Below are 26,667 nucleotides of genomic sequence, written 5' to 3'. Positions count from 1 at the left end.
TTTTTCATGAATCATCTTCCCCCACTTAAGGGGATATTTGTTAAAGAAATAAGATTTTTAATTGTCTTATAACTAAGCAGGCCTGGTTTACGTCTTATTTGTTTTGGGGACATGAAAACCATTTCTTCATGAAAACCATTTCTCACATGGCTCAGGGATTTCCAGTGTGAGAAAAAAAAAAAAATCCTTAATGATTTTTTTGTTTTGGTTTGTTTTTTTCCTTTACCTTAAGGAGATCAATTATATTGATTCCTTAATTAAGAAGTATTAAAATTGAATAAGAATTTGATTTTAGGCTTAGGAGGGAATCATTTTTGCCTAAATTTCCTGTTTCATGTTATTACCGTTTATATTAAGTTAAAGGGATTATTGCAAAATAATAATCACCTCTCCCCCAAAATCACTGGCAATCTCTGCTTTGTGGATACAAGGCCCAATTCTGAGAAATTAGCATGACTCCAGTGCTTAATATGAAAGATTTTCTCCTTATAAAAAGGGAATATTTTACCTGAAATATCCAGATTATTGGACTAAGTCAGCACTTCCCCCTTGACCATGCCATAGTCAAAGAATGCATAAACAAGTCTGTGGGTCTCAAGAGTTGTTTTCAACAAAAACGTACTTAGTACTTTGTCTATCATAGTCCTGTGCTGGATATTATACTGTGTTTTTAAAAGATGCATCAGGCATAGTGTCTGTCCATAAATGGCTCATAATTTAATTGAAGAGTCAACTTTATTTAAGTAGACTGTACAATACAATGGAAGCAAAATTCTTCCCATCTTATGGTGTGTAATGACAGCTTAGAGCAATAATCCACTCTGACTTTGGCAATTCATGTACTTCCAAAATTAGACAGCAGACTATGCCTGTCCTGGTGCTCATGCCACTTAATACTGCAGGATACTCCTTTGACTTCTGCCAATCACAGAGCTTGAGATAGATGTGTGATTTCTGCTAAAGGCCTTGTGATCTGCATTTTGAAGCTTGCTTTACTTATGATTCAATTTGTGTGTTTGTCAGCAATATTGCTCTGGCCCGAGATTCATGGTGAATTATCTTTGTTTCCGAAGGGGCTGCAGTCTTGCAGTGATATCTGGAATACTCTATGGGTCTACATTTGTGCCAATCATTTATATTAAGGACCACAGCAAAAGAAATGACAGCATATATGCAGGGGCAAGCCAGTATGGTGAGAATACAATGTTATTTTACTTTATAAGCAAACTCATTGATACCTACTTGTCTTAAGAATATGAAAAGCAATGTGATATAGTATATGTTGGTATGTATATTTGATCTTACTTTTTCACTTGGTTTTTTTAACATTTTTTTAGTTGTAGTTGGACACAATACCTTTATTTCATATATTTACTTTTATGTGGTGCTGAGAATCGAACCCGGTGCCTCACATGTGCCAAGCAAGCACTGACCCCTGAGCCACAACCCAGCCCCTTACTTTTTCACTTGTGAATGGTGATTTAGAAAAGTCCTGAAGACTAAAGTAATAAAGGACTGAGAGTATTTTCATGTGATCTTTAACATACAAATAGAATCAGCTGTAGTCAGGCTTCATTTCAACGACTGGGATCTTAGCACATCATTTTTGGCTTTCCGGCAAGATTTGGTGATATTTTCCATTTAAAGGATCGCTGGAAAAAATATGTATTCTTTTGCTTTTTTTAGAAAAGGCTAAAGTGTGGTACATAATACTTTTAAATCAAGTAAAGGTCAAAGTACAGTCTATTGAGTCAGAAGATATTATTTTTTCAAGCACAGGGTGGTAGATTGAAAGGCTCAACATAATGCTTCCTGATAATATCTCACTATTTAATGGTAAAATTAATCTCTCAGGGGTAAACTCAACACCGTATGCGATAGCCTTGAACAGGCTCAGGAGGAGAGGAAAGAGGATGTACTCTGGGGTTCTGTAATCACACTGAAACATGCCTTACGCCCATGAAATGATAAGGGAATTAAAACACGAGTGAAATAAAATTCTAGATCATATGGTACAGAAAATTAACATGACCTGTGTTCAGATAAGGGAGAAGTTTGGAGAGCACAAGTCATGAGGGAAAGGTTAATGAAGAAGCAGAGATTTGAACTTGACTTGAACAGAGCACACAGCCTTTGGGTAGATGCCACCGTTTTCCTTCTTCCTTTTTATATTTAGCCTCATATACAGTACTCAGCCGTTTTATTGACTTCTGTCTTTCTTGCTAAGGTATTATACAAATACTTTTTCATATTTGTATTCTTTTCATTTTTGAAGGATGAAAACTAATAAAAATAGGATAACCTAGGATAAATTAAAAGAGAAGGGAAAAGCAAGAGGGAGGAAATAAAGGGAACCAGGAATCAGTCTAAAAACTTTCTACTACACTTACACACTTGCAAGAAATGAGCATAAATTTGGCTCTCAGATTTCTTGTAGCCATGAGGGAAATTAGATCGGTCCTAGGATTCAGTGAACACAATATAAAAAGAACAAATTGTTCAGGAGTAAAGTTGTTCTTGGTACTGGGACATAATAAACAATGCCTCAACAACGTCGTTTACACAAATAGAACAACGGGTTCTTAGAGATCTTCCTTACCACAATTCTGCATGTAATCTGATGGGAATACACTTTATTCCACTTTATTAAAAATAATTCTAGGAGGCATTATTTTTATTTTATTTATATAACAAACACATATGTATCATCCATTGTAAAATCTTTGCAAATACTCTGTTAGCCCTCATAGCAATTGATACCATTGTTATCCTCATTTTACAACTGATAAAATTAAGTCAGAGAGACATCAGGTGATTTTCACAAGTCTCACATTAAGTACAGAAAGAGGTAGTCAGTATTTTTAATTGCTATTTTATGTTGTCTTTTGTGGAGGTCTGTTTACAGAAGAATGATTCTTGTATGACCCAGAAGTATAATTTAAGATTAAGAAGAATTAGACAAACTCTCTGTCCTTCAGCATTCATCCACAAGAAAGCCCACTCATCTTTGTCAAAATTTTAGGTGACAGAAACATTGAATCCAAAGTGACTTTGCCAGCCAAAAACCTGTAGTGCATCCATCTGTGTGGCCAGAGTGCCATCTGCTTAACCTGTCAGTAGAATTAGGGTATCTCAGAGAACAGCACCATCAGGGGTTATTACTCCTTTTTGTGCAGCTCCATTTATAGTAAACAATTAAATAAAACTCTCTTTGAAACAACTTCTGGCATATCTTTCTGTATAGTTGTCATCCGCAGTGGAGCTGCTGATTTCAAGATTGATTAATAGATCATATAAAATTTGCACCTCCCAGATGTTTTTATCCATACATCCTCTACAGTTGAGGTGAAGATTTGCTACAATTGCCAGCCGTTAGTAAAATGAGGTATGAATACCTACTCTTAAAAAGGAAGTATTGGGCTGGGGCTATAGCTCAGTAGCAGAGAGCTTGCCTAGCACGTGTGAGGCACTGGGTTCAATCCCTAGCACCACATATAAATGAACAAATAAAATAAAGGTATTCTGTCCACTAACAACTACAAAAAAAAAATTTTAAAGAAATACGTTAACATCATGGTCACATTATGTTCATTGTGTCTTATTTAGCTTTCCAAAATAATAATTTTTTAAAATTTGCTGTTTAGATTTGATTATAGTAACTAATTTACTATTTAATATTTCTAATTATGAATATGTTTCTTAATATTATATACAAACACATGTAAAATCTGAGGATGATCAAATATAATTAATGGTTCCTTTACTTTTAAAGTTAATTTTGGTGAGTTTGTTTTATTTTCAAGCTAAGTGTACTTGGGGTGATTAAAATGATGTGTAAGAGTTTTATGGTGTGTATTTTCAGATTTAGACTATGTTTTTGCACACTTCAGTGGCATCTTTCTTACGAGTACAGTCTACTTTCTGGCATACTGTGTAGCCATGAAAAATAGTCCCAAACTATATCCTGAAGCAGTCTTGCCAGGTAAGAATATTAACTATGGAAAATCTCATTACTCTGTGAAACTATCATCCTCTATTCATTTAGCTTGAATAACTGTTAGAGTTCAAAAAATGTGTATTTAAAATACATATGCTTTTATTCTTAAACCATTAGGCACCAATAGTTAAAATAATAATTTCTCACTTATGAGTTTACTGTAATTCAATTGGAGATATAGGACCACAAGTAAAACATTTTTAATGAAATTAGAGGTTTATTTTGAAGTCCTGATTCATTTTTGCTGAAGTGTATCACCTTCTAGAAAATGGTAGATATTTACTGACTACCCAAAGTATTGTGAGAATTCAGCCAGTATTTTCACTTAAATGCTATGAATTTTTCTCCTTAGCTCTAGCATCATTCTGAATTTCACCTCTTCTTTATGTTTATGGTTCAGAGTAAATGATTTTGCAGGAAATGATAAGATCCAGTACTTCCCTAGGCCTGTCTCTACTACCCAATTTCTACCTGAACTCCACTTTGGGTACTTTATTTATTGTCAACAAAGAGAAAGCAGTCAAGAGCAGAGAAATAATTTGGTTTCTAAGTTGACCCATAAAACACAGTTCAAGAACCCATATTGGTCAACAATGTTGATAGGAATGCATTGTCTGTGCACTTTGATGCTCCTGAGGTGTTGGAAGAGTGAATTTTTCAGGAGCAGAGCACAGCTTGCAAATGAGGGTTGTCTGTGTGTGTTTCAGGGTTCCTGTCAGGAGTGCTTTGGGCCATAGCTACCTGCTGCTGGTTCATCGCTAATCATTCTCTAAGTGCTGTGGTCAGTTTTCCAATAATCACTTCTGTAAGTACAAAAATTGTTTATCCAAATTTTTGTTTTTCAAATCAAATCTATTTTTCCTGAGCACTCTTAGCAAATCATTAAAGCCTGTCATAGAATTTGATCTCTTTAGGAATAAACTTTCCAGATTCAGAGTCTGTTTATCTACAACAAACTCTCTATACTCTTCATGTCCTTGATTGTTAAGGAACATTTATAATCTCATTTTAACAGGTTTGCTAACTGATGTTTAATCTTTAATATCCTTGCTATTTTTGTTTGATCATTTTGCCTATTATCTTAGATAAATCATAATTTGCTATTTATAAATTTGGAAAACAGTTTATAGCAAATGGTGTATATATATTATCCCACTTAAATCTCCTGATGTCCTTGAAACTTCTTGAGAATGGTGTTCCACTATTATAAAGGACAAATTTCAGAAAATACTAAGGCAAAGTATTATCCCTGAATGATGCCATTTATCATAGCATACTTAAGACAATTTGCTTCATCTGATTTTCTAGGTGTCATTTATGTAAAACATAATTTGATATAAAAAATGTTTCCTTAGGCATAATCAGGATAAGTATTAATAGAATGATCCTCATTTTAAAGATGAGAAAACTGAGGCAATAACTAATAGCATTATCCAAGTCATATGACTAGTGGAAATCTGAACATGTCTAAGTACAGAGTTTCAGGTATACAGTGCTGCTATCTGCTGGCAGTGTGGAATCCAGTCCAGATCCATTGTGGTACTAGGACTGATAGATCCACAGGAATGCGTTAATGTGTCCTCTAGACATCTTAGATTGCTTGCCAGTTATCTTCCTGCCTTCTCTGCTTACTAAGTCATCATAGCAAACAATTTGCATAAATGTTTTAGTAGCACACCTGTGAAAACCTGTAAAACTGAATATTTTTAAAACATTGAAACAGGATGTGGGGCAGAGGAAGGACTAGATCTCCATTTTCCATTGCTCCTAGCTTCCTCCTTGTTCCACCTTTCCAACTCTATTCAAGGACAGCCTTATTTGCATGCAGAAAAGGCTCAGTTCCTACCCTTAAGGAGTTTATATTCTTTGGTTTTGTTGTTTGGTTGATTTTAGTTTTTGTTTTTTGTTTGTTTTTTTTTGTTTTGTATTGTTTTGGTAAAGCTGAATTTTTTAAAACTTTTTAAAAGTAGTATTTCAAAAATACACCAACACACAGCTTCAACAGTTATGAATATAGTCAGTATTACTTAGTCAAGAATATACTTTTAAAATCCCAGCAACTCAGGTACAGGCATTTCCATGTATCCATTTCTGTATCCATGCTTCCTGTGAGGACTAGATTGTAAGTTTATTGATAGTGGCATCTCTTTTGTTTATTAGCAGGTAATATTCAATTAAAAAGGAAGGAGAGAAGGAGGGAGGGAGGGAGGAAGGAGGAAGGAAGAAAGGAAACACATCTAGCAAGGACAAGGACTTGTGCTCTAAATCTTGTTTGATAAAAACTGCATCAGTTTATCCAGAAGGTTTAACTTCTTAAAATAGAATCAAACACCCCTTGTTCTCAAAGGCTGATTGAAATTTAATTTGTATTAATTTCTAAAAGGAAAAGATGCAATGCCAAATTTTCAAAATAGTCATATGTTCAATTAAAATGCTCTCAGGTAGAAAATACAACTGGTTGCCCTTTGCCAGAAGCAGAGTGTGTGCTGACTTTGATCTATACTTGCCCTGCTTTCAACAAAGCACACTACTCCTTACAGGAATGCTCAGGCCATGTCTGAACTTATATTTAGAAAATCATCAGACACAAAGCTTCAAAGGGCAGTGACACTTGTGGTATTGTCTTCTTCCATATTCTCTGAAGGGAAATGAATTTGGGGAGCAAAGGGGATACAAATTATTGAGCAACTGGCATAGCAATAATGTTTTATCTCTTCTACTGTTTCCTCCATCCTGTCTCCAGTCAGTGTGAAGTTTTCCGAAAGACCCATACGCTTCTCATTTGGTTTGGATTTGGAGGCTCAGAATTTTGCATCACTGATAAAAGACAGTCCCTTTGACCTATTTCTCTAGCCCTTTTGATGTTGACTTTGCAGATGCTGATAAACACAGAGTAAAATATTTTTATTGCTTCATTCCTGTGCCAGAGTGGAATCAAACTTTGTTGACACAGTCACTTAGACAGGTGGAGGAGTAATGGGGGAAGACTCTTCGGAATCATTTATTTTGAAACTCTACTAGAGCTCCTGCTGGGTTCCAAAAGGATCATAAACATGCTGATGTGACACATCTCCACAAAGACCATGGTTAACCCCAATTCCTCTTTTGTTCCATTCCTTGTTGACTGAAAACAAATTAAATCAAAACTTCAAGTTTTCATATTGCAGAATCATTCTTTTTCTTCATCCCATTTCTTCTCCTTTTCTTCTAAATTATTTCATTTTTGTCTTTGTCTCCTGGTTAATGTTATGTCCTCCTTTTGTATTCTTTTTCATTATATATATTTTTAATCTTTCCATGTAACCATATTCAGCACTTATTTATGATTAGGTTAGGCATTCTCGAGTCTCTGCAGAATTAACTTTTTTTTTTTAAGTATGTGCTACTTTCTTTCATGTGCACACTGCTTGCGAGGCCCAAAGAACATGCTGAAATTTCTTCAGTTATGAGACTTTTATGCCAAAGAAAGAAGTTTGTTGGTGCACTTTATCTTGTTAATCCCATTTCTACTATCTATTTTTCAATAGGAATAAAATAAGAATAAGCTGTTTGCATATTAAAATAACTTATTATAATTGTATCACATTAAAGAAAAATATGCTATGGTAAAAAATATTATAGCATCATCAAAATAATAAAAATAAAAACCATAAAGAAAAAGACTTCTTTTTTAACTTAATGTTACTTGATGTTTAGTTTAATATAAAGTGATGGTTGAGATTATGGGTAGTTTTCCATGAAAATATTTATATATTATCTCAAACTTACTGTATTTACGTAGAGCACACTTGTAAGAAAAATATTCAATTTAATTAAAGTTCTTATTTTTATTTAAGGGACCAGGATTTATAGCTGCATTGTGGGGTGTTTTCATTTTTAAGGAAATACAGGTATGTATAAGAGCATGTCTGGATTATGACCAGGTAAGAAGGGTATTTAATATTATGTTTGTGTTATTTCCTGAAAACTATATGTGACTTCAAGGTCTAAGGTAGACAATATATGGATGAATTGACAGACCAATGTTTAAAATGTTCTAATATCTAAATAAGAAAGAAAATACTAGGTGTGTAATAATTATTAAGATTTATCAGGTCTCTTTCCATTTTAGTTGGCTTTAATTTCCCTGAAGGGGGATTATGGTTAAATAACCTAATAAAACATAATAGAGAGAAATTTGTTTAGTGTAAAATAATATAGATAAATAACATGAAAGTTTTCTTATATCAAAGGTTAAAATGTCTTTTGGGGGCTGGGTTTATAGCTCAGTGGTAAAGCACTTGCCTGGCATGTGTGGGGCACTGGGTTCGATTCTCAACACCACATATAAATAAGTAAAGGTCCATCAACAACTAATAAAATATTTAAAGAAAAGTCTAAAAAAAAATCTCTTGAGGAAAATGGAATTTGTTCTTGCGTCTTTATGTTGGTCCATAAGCTGTTCAAACCAGCAACTTTTTAGGAAAGCAGATGGTAACAGATGGCTACTATTCCCATTTCAAATGTGATAGTGGGAACTATAAATTACATTCATCAAATAGTTCTAGTAAATCTGTGTGTGTGCTTCTTTACAAAATAATTTAGAACTTTTCTCATTTACCTTTATCAGTGGAAAGAATCTTCAGTTGAGGATTATATGATAATAAAATTGTATAATGTTTTTTAACTAAAGATAATATAAATCCAAAGAATTTCTGCCAAGGCATCATAAGCAATATTTTCTGTTTAATATATAGTATCCTGCTACTAAGATTTGATGTTGCTATTTTCTGGGAATCACAAAGTAAAAATATTCTTAGCTGATCTTTAAAATGATTATTCAGTTTTATATTTAAAGCACTTTGATCATTCTAAATGATTTTTTTTTTCATTTTAAAGGTCACATTGTGTATGGCTTATTATGTAAATAATTCTTTGCATTCTAGCCAATGTTTGTTATTTTTTTATTGGTTTTGTTTTGTTCTGTTTAATAATAGTCATTCTAACTGGGGTGGGATGGGATCTCAATTCAATTTTGACTCACATTTCCCTGATGGCTAAAGTTATTGAGCATTTTTTCATATATTTATTGGCTATTTGCATTTCTTCTTTTAAAAAGTGTCCAGATCAGGCTGGGGATGTGGCTCAAGCGGTAACGCACTCACCTGGCATGCATGCGGCCCGGGTTCGATCCTCAGCACCACATACTAACAAAGATGTTGTGTCCGCCAAGAACTAAAAAATAAATATTAAAAATTCTCTCTCTCTCTCTCTCTCTCTCTCTCTCTCTCTCTCTCTCCCCCCCTTTCTCACTCTCTCTTAAAAAAAAAGTATCCAGATCATTTATCCATTTTATTAGATTACTTGTTTTTAAGTTTTTTGTGTTCTTTATATATACTGAATATTAATTCTGTCAGATTAACAGCTTTCAAATATTTTCTCCCATTGTGTAGGTTCTTTCTTCTCTCTGTCAATTGTTTCCTATATTTTTAATTTAATTTAATCCCATTTGTCAGTTCTTGTTTTGTTTCCCGTGCTTTTAGCATCTTATCCAGGAATTCATTGCCTATAGCAATACTAAAAGCATCTGATAAGTGGATACTGATCCATAACGAGGAAAAGGGAGGCATGGGAAAATGGAGGAACTTTGATTTGGCAAAGGGGTGGGAGGGGAAGGAGGGAGCAAGGAGGCAGGAAAGATGGTGGAATGAGATGGACATCACTACCCTAGGTACATGTATGACTGCACATATGGTGTGACACTACATCATTTACAACCATAGAAATGTAAAGTTGTGCTGCAATTGTATACAATGAATCAAAATGCATTCTGCTGTCTCGTACACCGAATTAAAATAAATAAATTTTTTTGTAAAAAAAAAAAAAAAATATGCCTCAGACTAAATAGAAAAGTAACTTTTAAGACCATTGTACCATGACCAATTAGTGTTCCCCTTAGGAATGCAAGGAGAGCTCATGATATGCAAATCATTAATGTTATTTACTACAATACCAGATAAGCAGAGAAAAGATGGGATGATATGTACTACATTAACCTCCTAATAACCTAGAGAGAGACAGAAACTTTGGTTAGTATAGGATGTCTAGCAAAGAACCACAACATGGCTAAAGGTGTAGCTCAGTGGTATAGCACTTGCCTGCATCCACAAGGCCTGGCGTTTGATCCCCAGCACCACAAACAACAGAAAATACATGTCTAAGGTGAAAAAAATAGTTCTTTATAAGTTGAAAGTCAAAGATTTCTCTACTACCAGGATTATTCAGCATTTTCTAGACAGTTTGTTAAGACAAGGATCGGAAATAAAAGAATAGATACAGGAAAGGAAAGGAAAATTTTATCACTAGCAGATTATATAAATTTTTTAAAAAATTAAAAGAATGAGCTGAAATCTAAAGATTCAACAAGATCACTTAATAAGGTTTATGATAGAAAAATCTCAATAGTTTTCTAATACACTACCCCTTACCAATTAAAAAGAAGAAAATTAATGTCATTATTAACTACAAAAAAACCCACAAAAATCTAAGAAAAACAACAGGAAATGTGCTAGATATATAAAGGATTTTACTTTACTACAGAAATTTACTATAGGTCATAGATAATCAGAGCAAATGGGAGACTTGACATGTTCCTGATAGGACAATTCATGGTTATAATTAGGCAGTTCTCTTTAATTCCATTCAGTGTGATTCCTATAAAGTCCCAGTGGAGCCCTGTCTTCAATTTCCAGAGTAGATTTTAAAGTTTTGTCTATTATGTAAATAAAAATAGGCAAAAAATAAATATTAGAAAAATGACAGAGCACATTCCATATTTTAAAACATATGCAATTTAGATTAGCTAGGACAATTTTCTTATAAAAATGAGGATTTTTAAATATAGAAATGACTCTCTGCTCTTTTCTATTTAAGGAAAAATGACTACGATAAAAATTACAGATATTAAAAGGGAGAGAGAACCAAGCTGAAAGCAAAGAGGAGATTATTGACATTTCTTGGGTTAAAAAAAAAAAAACTTATAAGTCTCCCTAAAAACCGCATTTTTTTAAGGGTTGTCTAGTGGTATTTGTCATTAAGTGCAGATGTCTAATTACTTCTCTACAGATATTTAAATTTTTAAATACTTTACATGCAATTTACAAAAAATAAACACTACACACTAGACCCCAAATCCTCCCAAGTATTTTTTTAAAGTATTTTTTTGTTAGAAACAAGATGAAACTATTTAAACTGTAAAAGAAACCAAAAGCAAAACCTTTATCTTTATGGCTTTTAGATCTTGCCAGATGTGTATCTTAACGTAGTCCTTAGAAAATATTTAAAATTCCACAACCTACACCTGCCAGGACTTTAGATTGAGGTCAGAGCACCTTTTATGTGAAAGAGTTTTGATGATTTGGTTTAGTTTAAAGCCATCAGTTGGACATTTCTGCACTTCTGATGCTCTTTTGTACTTGATTTCCATTACTCTTGGGGAGAAATAACAGACAATTACATTGCTAAGAAAATTATAGATCACATTTTTACCAAAACACTCCAGTCAGTATGTCTACAGTAATACCAATGCAAAGAATTATTCCCACAATTTATACATTAGTAGCTACTCTCATATGAAGAATGAGATGATCTATTATTTAGCAACTCTTTCAGAAATCAAAGTTAAAAGCTTTCAGCTTGGTTCTTAGAGTATACTTTCCAGGAGTTAATATTTGCTTCAATAAAGGAAAACTTGGTGCTGCCCAAATATAGTTGGTCTTTTTCTGTAGGAGACTAGACAGTTTGGGCTGATTCTGATTCTGAATCTTGAAGGTGATTTTTTTTTTCCCTGGGAACATTATTCTTCTAGCTCTGTAGATAACAAAACAGAACTTAGCAAAGTATTCACACAATTAAATTGTAGAGTGCTTATAATTCAAGCCCCATTTTTTTAAGTTAAATAATCACATCAATTTCTAATTCACAAACCATATTTACAAACTATATGAATGTATTCATTCTTTGAACAAATCTTTAATTGAGTGTCTATTCTGCTCCAGCATTATAATCTAGGAGAAGGTTAAAGTTCTGAAAGCTAAGAAAAAGATATTGGGAAATATCTTGCCTTAGTGCAAGATTTGTGTGTATGGTTGTTTAGTTTGGTTTGGTTTGGTTTGGTTTTTTGGTACTAGGGCTTGAACCTAAAGGCAATTTACCACTGAGATACATACCCAAACCTTTCAATTTTGTATTTTGAGACAGGGTTGCACTAAATTGTTGAGACTGGACTCAAACGTGCAGTCCTCCTGCTTCAGCCTCCTGAGTAGCTAGGATTACAGGTGTGAGCCACTGCGCCTGGCCAGTGTGGATGTGTATTTGTTAGCAGCTCTGTACTTAGCAAGGTTTTGTTTCTCTTGTATAAGTTGTGATTAAACTGACTTCAAGGAGTAAAGATGTTCACAGAGAATCAGATGATTCAACCAGCTTAGCAAGATCTATCTCTGACCATGAAACAGAGGGAATTTTAAAAAATTCTTTCTGACACAATTCTTTATTAAGTTGAAAAAAGAGGTACATACAATTTTGGTTGTTTGGGGTTATATATTACTTGACATTAGGTTTTATAAGAGCTAGTAATATGAAAGAAGAGCTTTCTTGGCAGTCCACATCTGACCCATCCTGGATATCATTTCTGCTTTGTCTAATGTCTGAACACACATTTACCTCTGATCTCTACATTTTAAGACCTCTAAGGATCAGTGAAGGAGGTAGAGTGAGACTAAACAAAAGCCACCCTTTGCCATGACAGTTCCCCTGGGCATCTAGGAAACAAAGTGATGCATACATTGCCGGCCTGGCCTATTCCACCCTGACCCTATTTCCTGGAGGAGCCCAATTAGCCCTTTCTGGGTATCACTCAAAGCAGACCTGACAGAAGGACAGTCAAGACAGAAAATCTCTGCACCCCTTTCCATCTTTGCAAGGGCAAGCAATCTCCCTAGGCCTTTGTGTGGTGCATGCCTGGCTGTCCACAGGAACCCAAATTGTGCATGCTCCTCACTGATGACTTGGGTAGCACTGGTGGAGATACTGAGGAGTCCAGCTTAGCCCTGAGGATCAACCCCTGACAGGCCCCAGGATACTGCTTTTGTGAACCCACTCCCTGTACAAGTCAGTCGACAGAGCACCCCATTCCCACAGCCTTCCCTGAAGTTTTGCCTCAGATTTGTGTAGCTTGACACTGTTAGCCTGGCAGACCCCAGTAGCCAGGGTTATCACAAGAGGAAGGCCATCAGCCCCGTTTTCTGCAACTCTAACCAGTATGTACATGACTGCTTAGAGTTGCCTCTTCTCTCTCTTCTGTTTTCCTCTCAGAACCCCTGTGTGTCCTCCATGTGACATAATTAAATAACTGTTATTTTTTTCTTTAAAGAGGAGCTAACATTAGAATTATGTGATTTCATTATTGGAAGATTTTTAAAATGATCTAAGAACATATATCTAAAATTAGAGGTTATTAGCCCTGTCTTATTTTGGATGATCTTGGTTTTAGAGTACTGGGGTTCATCCCCGTAGAATGATATATACCAACCAGCAATCATTCAGAGGGGAATGGCCAGGACAGTGAAGGAGCTTGAAGTCATTCCTTGTGAAACGTGCTCAAAGGAGCGAAACTATTGACCAGGAAAAGAGATGCCTCCAGGGATATAAAATGGTTATTTTTCACTATTTGAGGGTTTATCTTGTGAGAGAGAGATTAAAATCAATCGTTCTGTACCCCTAGAGATAGATCTTGTAGGAAATAAAATGCTTTGGCTTAACACAGGAAGATATTTCTTTATGAGTCCAAAAATGGACTGAGCTACACTGGGATGTGGTGCTCCGAGTTTCCCATCTTTAACACCAGTGCCCCATGCATGGCTGGGAAAGTTCGTCTTCATCATACTTCACACCTGTCTGCGTTTCTTCCTCATGCTTTGGTTCTGTGTTCATCTCTCCATCTACTCTTCATCTCTTTCCCTGGAGGACTGCAGGAACCTCCTTACTGGTCCCCTTGCATCCATTCTGGCCCTTTCTGATCTGTTCCCCATACTTCAAAAAGTGTAAGCTTTACAAAATGCAATCCTGATCTTTTCAGCACCCACAGTTGTCCATTCCTTCAGTGTCTTCCCATTGCATAATAAGCCCAAAGCATAAGAAGTTCCAAATGCTCAAGCAGACCCATAGCCCTCCACCTTATCAGCTCCACTTACCTCTCCTTGCTCCAGTAGACTGTTCTTTTAGTCCCTGGGAAGTATCATGCTTTCTCTTACAACAGCACATAAAATTCCTTCTACTTGGAGTCTTGACTGCAGCCCTGTTTTCCTGGGCAATCCATCGATACTCATAATTAGACTCATAATTAGAAGTCTAACTCCCCACCTTCCAAACCAGCTTTAAAAGAGTCTTATAACACACTCTCAGACAACCACAGTGGTTTCCTTTATGAACACCCCTTTCATGTTATAGCATTCCTCTGGGTAATTACTTGATTAATCCCTGTCACTTGTAGTATGTGATTAACTGGGTTAGGGCATGCATAGTTTGTGCTCAACTGTGAGTGAGTTAGTGAGAATTTTGCAAATTTTCAAAAGAATTTGGATTATTACTAGGAGAGGGTAATAAAAAATAATTTAAAAAAATACCAGGTGTGTAGAGCAGACAGTAAGATACTAAGCAATCTTGAAAGAATCTGGTTTTTCTGTGCATTTGATTCCAGTTTCTTCATTGCTGTTATTCTATTTTATTTTTCAGGGTCTACGAAACTACCTATTAATGATACTTGCATTTTGCATCATCTTGAGTGGAACTTTATGCACAGCTTTTTCTAAAATCTAAACATCGCAAGACCAGCAGATGGCAGCAGTGGTTAGGAGAACTCCCTTACTGGACAAGAGAGGGATTATGCTGAGAAGAGTTTCACTTTCATACAACAAATGGATCTCAACCACTTCTGATTTTTTTCCCTCATAAATGTGAAAATGGAGGAAAATTATGTTTCAGTCTACTATAAAAATGAAAAATTCTTCTGATGAACTGTTAATGAGGGTAGGACTTTACAAGGTGCCTGAAATTTGTACATTCATGTAGCATTACATCTAACAGTGCTGATTTTTGTTTGTTTTGTTTCTTTTAACACAAAGTATACCTGGTGTTGCATAATCTAGAAAACAGCATGGAGTTCATATACAAAGAAGTTACCATCCAAATTTCTAACTTACTAATGAAGAGAAACACAAATAAAGGCCTGTGGGGGAGGGGGAAGGAGAAGACTCACCATATGGAATTAAATTGCAAAGATACTTGGATATTTTGCAAAAGTAAATGTCACAGTTGGTAATTACATGTTTAAAAGACCATTGAATTATTTTTAACCGAAACTTATTTTTACTTCCAATTAATGTTGTTCAACTCTACATCATCGGCCCATCTTAGCTTAAAATACCTTGATTATCTCCAAGTAAATCCATCCTCAGAAAACAAAAGTTTTCCACCATTGAGGATATGTACAAAATGTAACACATGCATACATAAGTACACACACAGATGCATTTTTAACTGCACACCTATGCATATGTGCACAGTTATGAATTTGGGGGAAATTCTAGAGTTGGTAAAGTAAGGTTCTAGCTTATTGGGGCAATTTAAAGGGACCAACATTCATTTACATATTTTTTTCTAAAATATACTTATCTGAAACCATTTTAAATGGAGGCTTTCTGTTTTATTCCTGTTTAAACTAGTGGTTTCCAATAGACCACTGGAAAAAAAAAATGATATGGCAATAGTTTTATTTATTTAGGAAAATGGAAATAGAATTACTAATACAATGTTCATTGACATGGTTTTCAAACCCTTAACACAATAGAACTACTGTTCAAATATAAATTTCACCTGCTCCCACCTGATAACACATTATTTTTTGTGGGTGCTAGAGAAACAGAACAACATTCTGTATGAGTGCATAAACTCGGAAGACAACCTGCACCAGTTTAAATTCCACCTCTGCTTCATTTTAATCATTTGATTTTGGACGAGTTCCCAAGCTCATTGTTATCAAATTCCTTATTTGCAAAGTGGGGTTAATGGTAGTACTTGTCTCACATGACTAGTATACGGTTACAATCTGTAAAGTTTGTGAGTGCCTGGTATTTGGCAAGCACTGTATAATTGTTTGCTATTAAATGTTATTTGAAGGGAAAATGTCTACAAATTGGAAAATACCTTTTCAGAGCTACTATTCTTATTAACTTCCATCCAATTACCTTTTGTTCCTCCATATGAAAAAGGACACTGGAGTCCCTATATAATTATTGAACTGCTAATATAAATAAATATTTGATTATTAACTCCTTAAGCCCATTTTAATTTTAACCTGTCATTAAATTATGCTGATAACTTTTAAATAAATTAACATGATAAAAAACTATTTTTATTCTTTAAATATATTTTAAAACATTATATTGGACAGTTTTAATTATTTTGTAGTTGAGATTGTGAACTTGTATGCAAAATTTTAAGCATGAAATAATTGCAGAAGAAAAATGGGTGGAAAAGAAGGCAATTTATTATACACTGCTGTACAATATTATATACTGCTGCCAGACAATAACTGTAGTGTTAATAAGAATTGTATACAAAAAAACCCAAGTCTTTTCAAAATGATAGCCAAAAGGCTTACTGTTTAGAAGTTAGTCTAAATGGACAATTGCAAAACCCCCTCTGTTTGTTCACCTAGGGAAGTGAATGCCTAACTCTTTTGCGGTTTTGAGGATTTATTTTTCATTGACCAGTATAGCCAGATTCTTGTGTTGAACTTTTTATGGCTTGGTCTTCTTACTTTATCTCAAATGGTAACCTTTATAATAGAGCCCCTGCCATGTTGTGTATACAGACAGTACTACACTAAGTAGAAGTAGCAGCCCCTGAGCAACCCAACCTTCTTTTATTCCTATTGTACCGATATAACCTAGAGTTACTGACTACTAAGCCTGTCCTTGTCAATATTGAAAAACATGTAGAGTGAAGAATCCCATACTATAGATCTGTGGGTGGACAATGATGTCATTTAGGTAAATTATCAATAAACAAAATAATATATACTTTATATAAATCCTTAAGCTAAAAGTAGAATATACATATATTACTCTTATTGTGCATAATTAATAAAATTTGTCACGGGTATACACGTACAGAAAAAAACATACTGTATGTAGAGTTGGGTATTGTCCATGGTTTCTGGCATCTACTTACTGGAAATCTTAGAACATGTTCCTTGTTGATAAGAGGAGAATATTGTATTTTGAAATTAGATAATAATTCTATATTACATTCCTAGAGGGAAAAAAAGAAAGTAAAAGAATGGATAATTCATTGAATTTTACAAATTTTTAAGGAGGTCAAAGGAAATGCTTTAAACTAATCTTTGTTTAAGTGGATTTCATTTGGCAAAAAAAAAAATAATAATAATTATAGCCAGGTACGGTGGCACACACCTGTAATCCCAGCAGCCGGGGAGGCTGAGGCAGGAGGATCATGAGTTCAAAGTCAGCCTTAGCAAAAGTAAGGCGCTAAAAAAGCAACTCAGTGAGACTCTGTCTCTAAATAAAATACGAAATAGGGCTGGGGATATGGTTCAGTGGTCAAGTGCCCCTAAATTCAATCCCCAGTACCAAAAAAAAAGTAATAATAACTAAACTTTCTCCTTTTTTTTTTTTTTTGGTTCAGAGCACTTAACTTGCCAATGCTAAATCATATCCAAAAGGGGGGGTGGCTAGATCTGTTTTCATAAGCCTTAACATAAATTATTTGTTACTCCAGCTATAAGATTTCTAACACAGTTCATATTAATGAGATTTCACGAAAGCAAACATAAATCTCAATTTCTAAATGGAGATTTTCCCATAAGACCTAAAGAAATGAATCACTAGAAGAGAAGGTGAGACTCATTAGTGGAGAAGATGGGCCAGACACTCTGACTGATTGCAGCATCCACAGGGGAGTCCAAGACCCTCATAGGTTCTCCTGAGACTCAGATCCTGTTTTTGTGTTTACAAAGTACTTGTAAACACATTATCATTTGGCATAATTTATATAACTAAAGATTTTATAAACTTCCCTTTCACTTATAAAATTTTGATTGTATTAAATTCAATTTTTTTTCCAACAAAGTCTCTATCATCTTCCTGTTCTCCAAAAATATATGAGCATCATATCGATTCATATGTATAGGAGAGCTAAAATTACTTGGGAACTCCTTGAGAGAAGTTGTTTTAGTCATCTTTATATCTCAAGAACCTAGCACAGTGCATGACACAAGTGGAAAAAAAATGGATTTTTTTTTGTTATTTCTTTGTTTTTCCATCGAAGAACATCTTATCATTATCTGTTATAGTTTGTTTGTGATTTAATTGTGTCCTGTCCAAAGTTTTGTGTATTGGAAAATTGGTCCCCAAGGTGGAACTGATGAGGGGTAACTGAACATTTAAGAAGTGGAGCCTAACGGCGGGAGCTCTTTAGATCGTGGAGGATGCAGAGTACTTCTGGTGGGATCCCTCAGTAGTTCTCACGAGAGGACTATTATAAAAGTATGAGTCTGCCCCTGCCTCCTTCTCTGCTTTGCAGCTCAAGATCTGACTACCTGCTCAAATACACATTCCCACCATAGCCTTCTGCCACCTGCTATCAGGTGACTTAGCCAAAAGGCATCCCTCATCCCAGAGCCTGTGCTATGCTGTTTAGTCTAGTTCTAATAATTTTAAAAAATATATTTCTAGTAGGCAATTATGAGGCACTTCATATTTTCCAATCTCGGTGTCTTTCACTTCTTTTTCTTGCTTTATTCCCCTATCAATGCCCTCCACTGCTATTTAAATAAAAATGACAATGGGGACCCCATTCAGATGAAGGATATTGTCTTCTGTTTGTAGTTTACTGAGTTTTTATCATGAATGGGTGTTACATGTTGTGAAGTTTTCATCATTCACTGAGATACTATGTTAGTCGGCTTCCCATTACTATATACAAATACCAGATAGAATTAACTTATAAAGAGAAAAAGGTACTTTTGACTCACAGTTTAGAGGTTCCAGTTCATGATTAGGTCGACAAATTGCTTAGACCTCTATTTGTGGGTACAAGATGGCAATTGCAGGGAGATTGTGGCAGAGCTAAACTGTCATGAGGGTGAAGCAAAAGTGAGGATGAGGCCAGGGTCCCACCATCCTCTTCAAGGCACCTCCCCCCATTGGCACCACTGTGGTTTATCCTGCTGTGTGCCCTGGAACTCAGATGCCTTCTATGGTATAAGTGAGTTTGTTTTGTTTTTTGATTTGGGGTTTTTTTGTTTTGGTTTGGTTTGGGTTTTTACTTTTGCTATAATAAGTCAGAACTCTTCTAAGCTCTTGGACTTTGTGGGGACTGTTTCCATCTGTTCCTTTCCTGGGGAGTTGTTTGTCCAGTCTCTAGCATTTCCCTCTCATACATGGCTGGTCATTAGTCAACTAAAATTTTGAGAAGCCCACGGCAAAGCCCTGGAGCTCTGTCTCTGCTCCCTCCTTTCTCTCTTTCCCTCTCCCCACCCTCACTCTAGTTCTGTAAGGGGACAGCTAGATGAGGAAGGTGGGAACACAAGGTTAAGAGAATAATTCTATAAAATAGGCCCACTGTGCTGGGCACCATGGCACATGCCTGTAATCCCAACTACTCAGGAGGCTGAGGCAGGAGGATCATGAGTTCAAAGCCAGCTCAGTAATAGTGAGGCGCTCAGCAACTCAGTGAGACCCTGTCTCTAAATAAAATAAAAAATAGGGCTGGAGATGTGGCTCAGTGGTGTGCCCTTGAGTTCAATCCCCAGTACCAAAAAGAACAGTCCCACTGTACTGACCCCCTACAGGCTTTCTTAGTCAAAAAGCAATCTTCCTGCAGCCCCACCTGGCCTAGGCAGATCCAAAGGTCAACTAGTCAGTAGGTAATGAATGATGGGATCTAAAGAAACTGAGGACTGGTTATCAAAGACAAAAACAATGGGTTATTAACCTCCATGATCATGCTCCAGGTCACCCTGGGTTGCTAAAAATTAGCTTCTTGTCCCTGCCCTTGGTAACATATATGCTGAAGAAAGAGAATGCAATAATTAAAAGAGGGATTCTTGGGTCTGTAAAAGAGAAAAATCCATCCTTTCCCACAGACTCCCAGCTCTGGGGCCCTTTTTCTCCAGATAAATCTGTCTCTGTCCTTTTCTTAATAAAACTTGCTTTCTATACTTGCCTCAGCATTTCTTGGGGTTTTATTTTCAACACCAGGTTACAAGGACCTATTCCTGATCTCCAAGACCGGTATCAGGATTTATGTATCCTACCTGCCTTGGCCTTCCCAAATCCTCAACTCGTGTGGATTTATCACCTCTGTGTTCTTTCTTGCTGTACTTACATAAAATGTATTAATGTAAAATCCTTTTTATTTTACTCATTTTTAAAATTTCTTCAAAGTAACAGAAGAAATCTGGTTTCTATTATTCTTCTTGAACAAAAGCAGAAGTCCTGAAATTAGCATTTTGCTATATTTTAATTCCAGCTTCTCTTTGGTCACATTCTCATCAACAGCATCAAAAATAAGTAGGCGTTATAGCAAGTTGAATAATATCTCCTCCCCAAATATGCCCTGGTCTAACTCTTGGTGCCTGTGAATATGACTTTATTTGGAAATAGGGTCATTGTCGATGTAATTAAGGGTCTTAAGATTAGAACCTCTGGATTTACAGTAGGCCCTAAATACAGTAGCTGATGTCCCTATCAGAGAAAGGACATTGGAAACACTTGGAAAGACAGAGAAGGACATATAGAGATAAGGGCAGAAATTGGAGTTACAGAGCAAAAGCCAAGGACCACCAAGGATGGCTAAGGCTACCAGAACCAAGGAGAGAAGCATGGAATAGATTCTGCCTCAGGCCTACAGAAGGGACTGACCTTGCTGACACATTGATTTTTCTCTTGGACTCCAGAACTATGAGAGGATAGATTTGTGCAGATTGGTTGTGACATCTCTAGGAAACTAACAGAGGCACCTGCAATCCAGTGAGCATAGAAGACACTGCATGAAATAAGGTGCACACATGCAGCTCATGCTGAGCCAAAGAGGGTGGTGACACCGCAGAGCAAACAATAGGTATAAAAACTTACATGTCACAAAGACTTCAAATAAATGACTTTTTGTCTCAACACAACTGGGCATTTTTAAAGAGGACAGGATGGGGCATACTCTTTTCCTCTCTATAATAAAATCAGATGTCAAATGATTTTTATTTTTAAGAAAGAAAGAAACTAGATGACCTAGAATTTTCTGTAAAACATTTCAGGCAGATGTCAGAGCAGAAAAAGCTGTGGCTGAAATTAGATAAGAAAAATATTGTGGGTTTTTTTTTTAAAGTTTCCTAATATTGACAATCAGATTTTTCTAGCAAATAGGACATACAAGTGGACACAGTGTTTGTGTTTTTTAATTTTTTTCTACCATTAAAGTCTGTGTATGGGAACTCAGGTCATTTTTGTCAATTTTTTCCTTATTGAAGACAAGCTACCTTTTTGGAATTCAGTTACATTCTTATTTTAATGGTCCCAAGAAAATGTGAAAAATTTTTAAATCTAGTATTGTACTATTTGTGTACGACTCGCCCATCTTTCATTTACATTGATTCTGGGGTAAACTTAGCCTCCCTAGAGCTGCTAAAAATAACTCCATATAAAACAAGAAAATGCTGATCTTCACTTGTAATTGCTCTTAGTTAGCAGATATTGCTCTATCCCAAGAATCTTCTTTATCAGCCTCTCTATTCTATTACAAATGTTTGCAAGAACTTGGTGGTGAATAGTCATATAGTAAGCCATTTTACAGTCTTCAGTTGTTGAACCATAAAAAGAATCTGAGCTTAAACACTTGAACATTGTTTTTTAATATTATTCTGTGGGGATTTTTTTCTGTCTAAGCCAATAATAAAAACAACATGGTTATTATAAACAAAGAAAGGAATATTTAATTCTTTGGAAGTTTTTCTCTGGATCACACCTGACCTGACATTATGTAGAAATTTGCTCCCTTTTCTCAAAAGCAATATAAGATGCCTAGAAGAATGGGTGGAAAAGGGCCTAATAAATAAAATATCTTGGGTGGACTGGGTGGTGCTTATCATGTGCAGGGCCCTGGGTTCAATCCCAGTATACACACACACACACACTGGTTAGATGTTTTTAAGAAATTTGTGTGCAGTGTGAAAAAAGAAATAACATTCTTTCCATATACAATAATGTGTTTCTTAACTGAAACATACATAATATGTATTTCCTGAAAGATGAAAAAGTCAGGTCAGTTGGCATTTACTTGACTGGGCACAGTATTATGACATTGGTGGTAAATTCGTTCATAATACATTTTAAGTATATAAAATGTTTACTATAACAAAATAAACTTTCACAAATTTTGAGAGAAACACTATATTAAGACATGTTATATGAAATGTTATACATTTTGTGAAATTTGCATGCTGATCAAACATGGAATAGAAAAGCACCATTTTATGTAAGTTGAGGTGAAACTTCTTCAACAACAACTACTATAAATTTCTGTTGATGTAGAAAAGGAAGGCAGGCAAAGAACACATGGAAAGTTGATCTTGTCTTATCATGCAAACAGTTCTTAATTAGTTTTGAATTCCTTTTCAGCATATAGACATCCACAGAACTTTCTTCATCTCTATATTAGAGCCAATGAATGGAGTAGAAATCTGTCAATGACTCCAATAATGTGCCAGGGAAAAGGTAGATGGGAAAATATGTTATTATTTTTTTTTCTTTCTGCATACTTATTGGGCGATTCCTCTCTTATCCTTGCCTTGCTCATCTATGAAAAGTAGAATATAATGTTACCTTCTTCATAGGGCTGTTATGAGAACCAAATAGGATGATAGCAATAATAACCAGATTTATTCAATATGTGCTAGATACTTGACATGTTAAGAACATTGTTTTCTTTTTTTTAATGAATTCTCATAGTAACTTTGAGACAAGCTCCATTACTGGCCCTATTTTATAAAATAGTTCTAGGATAGTATAATAATATCCACAGAAGGCTCACCATGTGCCAGGCAGTGTGCTCAACATGTTAAGTGTGCAAGCAAATTGTCTTCACTAAGATGGTTTTGTCTTTAATCTAACAGGAATAACTCTGGGAGCCCCTACAGGCATTGGCCAAATACCTGTGTACTCACTCACCCCGAGGGACAAGCGTCAGAGATGACCAAGAGCAGGCTGCATCAGGACGTTCTAATGTAACTCAGTTTCAAAAGCAACATGATATTTTTGTAATAGCTAATATACTGTAATCAGCAAACAATAGGAAAATCACTGGGTTGAGCTGAAAAAACCTACACTCAACCATCAGTGAAAACTTCAGCAAATAATTTAATACCTCTTTATTTTTAAAGTTTATTTTCTGAATAAAAATAATAAATTTTAAGTTAGAAAATTTTAAAACTGCTATTCAAGAAGCTCATCTAAGATGACTGTAATATATTGGTATGAATCCTTCCAGAATTTTTCTCCTCAGATATATAAATACACGTAGGTGGCAAAAACTGAATTGTACTGCATTTATTATTTTGGAATATCATTTTGTTATTGAATATACTGTGAACATATTTTCATGTCCATCAATATATTTCCATAGCATCACCCTCAAGTAGAATAGACATTTAGTCCCTTCTCCCCACCCCGCCACCCCTTTGGCTTGGCCATTCCTCTTGGTTATAAAAACCTTTTTATAGTCCATTTTACATGTTGTACATGGGGTCTCTTTATTCTACACCTTCCTGCTCCCAGAGGCCACTGAATTGATCCCAGTTTCCTCCCAGCATCAGTTTATGAACTTATATATGTCTGAAGTGAATGACAGGGTAGGATTTGAGAACTCAGTGACTAGGTACTCTGACACTTTTTTTAAGTCTTAAAGTATGAGTGGCACTCACAACCTTCCGAGGTCATAACACTAATAAAAAGAGGAAAAATCTCATTATCAACATGCTACACTGAAAATACCCACATTTTCCTGTGTTTGTCACTAAGCTCATGATGGACTGAATCCACATTCCACATGGTCCCTGCATTCAGTACCACTTATCTCAATTTAACGCATCTCACCTGTTTATAAAGAAAGTATTGCGCATGCATAAAGACATCTGATGTCCATCTTTAAATCTACCTTACAGATCAAGGCTCTGAGCCTCAGGAAATTAGAGTTCCTATCCCTTGGCTATGATGCAAGCACATGATGAAGTCACCACTTTGAGAACTTTTCTACTCAATCATTTAATAGTCACTAGATTCCAACCACATGTGAGGCTAAGGAACAGAACAGGGACCTGAAGAGACAAGGAACTCACCCTGAAAAGGACAGCTTACATAGCCTGCTTGATGTCATTTCTTGACAGAAAGAAGAAGCTCCTCCCCCTTCTCTTGTCTAAAGTCTCTCCTACCTCACGGTCCATTTCTTCACCTTCTTCTTCTTCACACCTTCCTTATCATTAAGCCCTCTTGTCCCTCCCGGAAACATCCAGCATCTTGATCTCACAGTGTATTTCTGGTTTGCTTTTTTGCTTTTCTCTCACTAATTAGTAATTTTTAGTCCGCTTTTGCACTCCTGTGACCAAAAGACCTAAAAATAGTAATTAGAGGAGAAAAAGTTTATTTGGGGGCTCACAGTTTCTGAGCTTAGTCCATAGACAGACTTCATTCCTCTGGCCCCAGGTGAAGCAGAGCATCGTGGCAGAAGTGTGTGGCAGGGGAAAGTAGTGGGCACATGGCCCAGGAAGCAGAGAAAGACAGAATCCGCTCACCAGGGACAGAGGTACATCCCCAATGACCTACCTCCTCCAGCCACACCCTACCTGCCTATGGTTACCATCCAGCTAATTGGGTTAAGGCACTCAAAACACAATCATTTCTCTTCTAATCCTTCTTGCATTTTCTCACACATGAGCTTTTGGGAAGACAGGCCATATCTCACCCATAACAAGTACTCAACACCATGCTTTTGTAAAATAGGTGCACAGTGAATATTTACTGGACAAGTTTAAATAACCTAAATCCTAAAGGCTTTGTTGATGCTAAAATTGCCTCATATTCTGGTTTATGTTTCACATCAAACAAGCAGGTTGAGCAATATTTCAAGAAAATATATAGTTTCACGGTGTAGTTGTCTTTTCACAATCCAATTAGTATCCAGCGTGAAACGTATGATTATTGAAAAACTACTTTATCTTCATTAGTTATCACACAGAGCAAAAGTATACATTTATTATTTCTTGTCCTATCTTCCTCAGTTAAAAGAATATTTTTTAGAATAAAAAGAGTACCAAATAAAATTAGAGAGTTTTCTTTGTTTTCTCTTTGAGGCTCAAGGAGAGTACATTAGTACACATATCTTAGATGTAAAATTATCTTAGATGATGTTAAAACTCAACAGTCAGGAAGAATATACCCAATACCCAAATATAGGTTTATATTTTCTCCAGAGAGAAAAAACAATATTCCAAACTGAGGCTATAACAAATTCTACATTGTAGACATGACGATAAAAAGGACAAGTACAATGAAATGTATTAATATTTATATGCATCAACCACCCCCAAGCACTAGACAGCTGGGCATGATGGCATATGCCTATAATACCAGCAACTCAGACACTGAGGCAGGAGGATTGCGAGTTTAAGGTCATCCTCAGCAACTTAGTGAGACCCTAAGCAATTTAGAGAGATCTTGTCTTAAAATAGAAAATAAAAAGGGCTGGGGAAGTAGCTCAGGTGTTAAGTGCCCGCTGGGATCAATTCCTAGTACCAAAAAAAAAAAAAAAAACCAATATCCTTAGTTTCTGGGTTAAGCTTCTAAATTTTGACATTCTGATAATAATGTATGTCTCAGTGCTCCTAAAATTTTCCATTTTAATATACATGACAAAATATGGCATCAAATAACTCATAGTCTACTTTCTTAAAATTTAAGTATATTTAAAATTTGAGTATAAAATTTAAGAATATTAATCTCTAAGGGTTTTACCATCACTAATAGACATCCAGAAAAATATTATTTCCTATTCATTTTTCATAAATTGCAACTTAAATGAATACCCAGATTCCAAGTATATAAATAGTATCATGCAGTACAAGTGGCATATAGACCTTGTCATAGGCTGGAATGTTTATGAGAACTGAAACCTCTACAAGGAAGAGTCATCCAAATTTAATAGTGAGAGAAAAGGTAGTCAGATGAATTGGTTAAAATATTCACACAATATAAGGAAATCCAGTTGTCCGACCATTAGTTACTGATGTTTATAGTCACTCAATCAATTCATCTCTACAAATACATTTTTTAATTTGACCACTAGAGGGAGGTATAGGTTTAATTGTGATAGTCCTTACGACCTTTTTGCTCTTAAGTTCTTTCTCCCTTTCCTATATCTGTCCACTGAATGACCATATCATTTATAGGTTTTTAATATCTGACCTAGAAAAGAAAGCTATTAGATATATTTTATAAAACTATTGTATATGTCATGCTTCACATACTATCAATCTAATTCTCAATGTGATGGCTGTCTTTCAGTCA

General features: G+C 35.4%; 1 protein-coding gene across 3 annotated transcripts in view; it reads left to right on the top strand.

Annotated features, from left to right (window-relative positions):
* The window catches only part of Tmem144 (transmembrane protein 144), a 33,184-nt gene extending 17,828 nt beyond the window's left edge, over nt 1-15,356 (top strand). For 2 of the 3 annotated variants that reach the window (XM_078021956.1, XM_078021957.1), the window contains 5 exons: nt 1,074-1,192; nt 3,863-3,982; nt 4,705-4,802; nt 7,834-7,887; nt 9,096-14,761. In XM_078021956.1, the coding sequence (XP_077878082.1) occupies nt 1,074-1,192; nt 3,863-3,982; nt 4,705-4,802; nt 7,834-7,887; nt 9,096-9,215 (511 nt within the window). In that variant the 3' untranslated portion in view covers nt 9,216-14,761. The other variant, XM_005330933.5, reaches the window with a different exon arrangement.
* The last annotated feature ends 11,311 nt before the right edge of the window (nt 15,357-26,667 follow it).

Source organism: Ictidomys tridecemlineatus, chromosome 9 (genome assembly GCF_052094955.1).
Source record: "Ictidomys tridecemlineatus isolate mIctTri1 chromosome 9, mIctTri1.hap1, whole genome shotgun sequence".
NCBI classification, from domain to species: domain Eukaryota; kingdom Metazoa; phylum Chordata; class Mammalia; order Rodentia; family Sciuridae; genus Ictidomys; species Ictidomys tridecemlineatus.
Note: the sequence above shows the minus strand (reverse complement) of the source record. Positions and strands in the feature narration are given on the sequence as shown.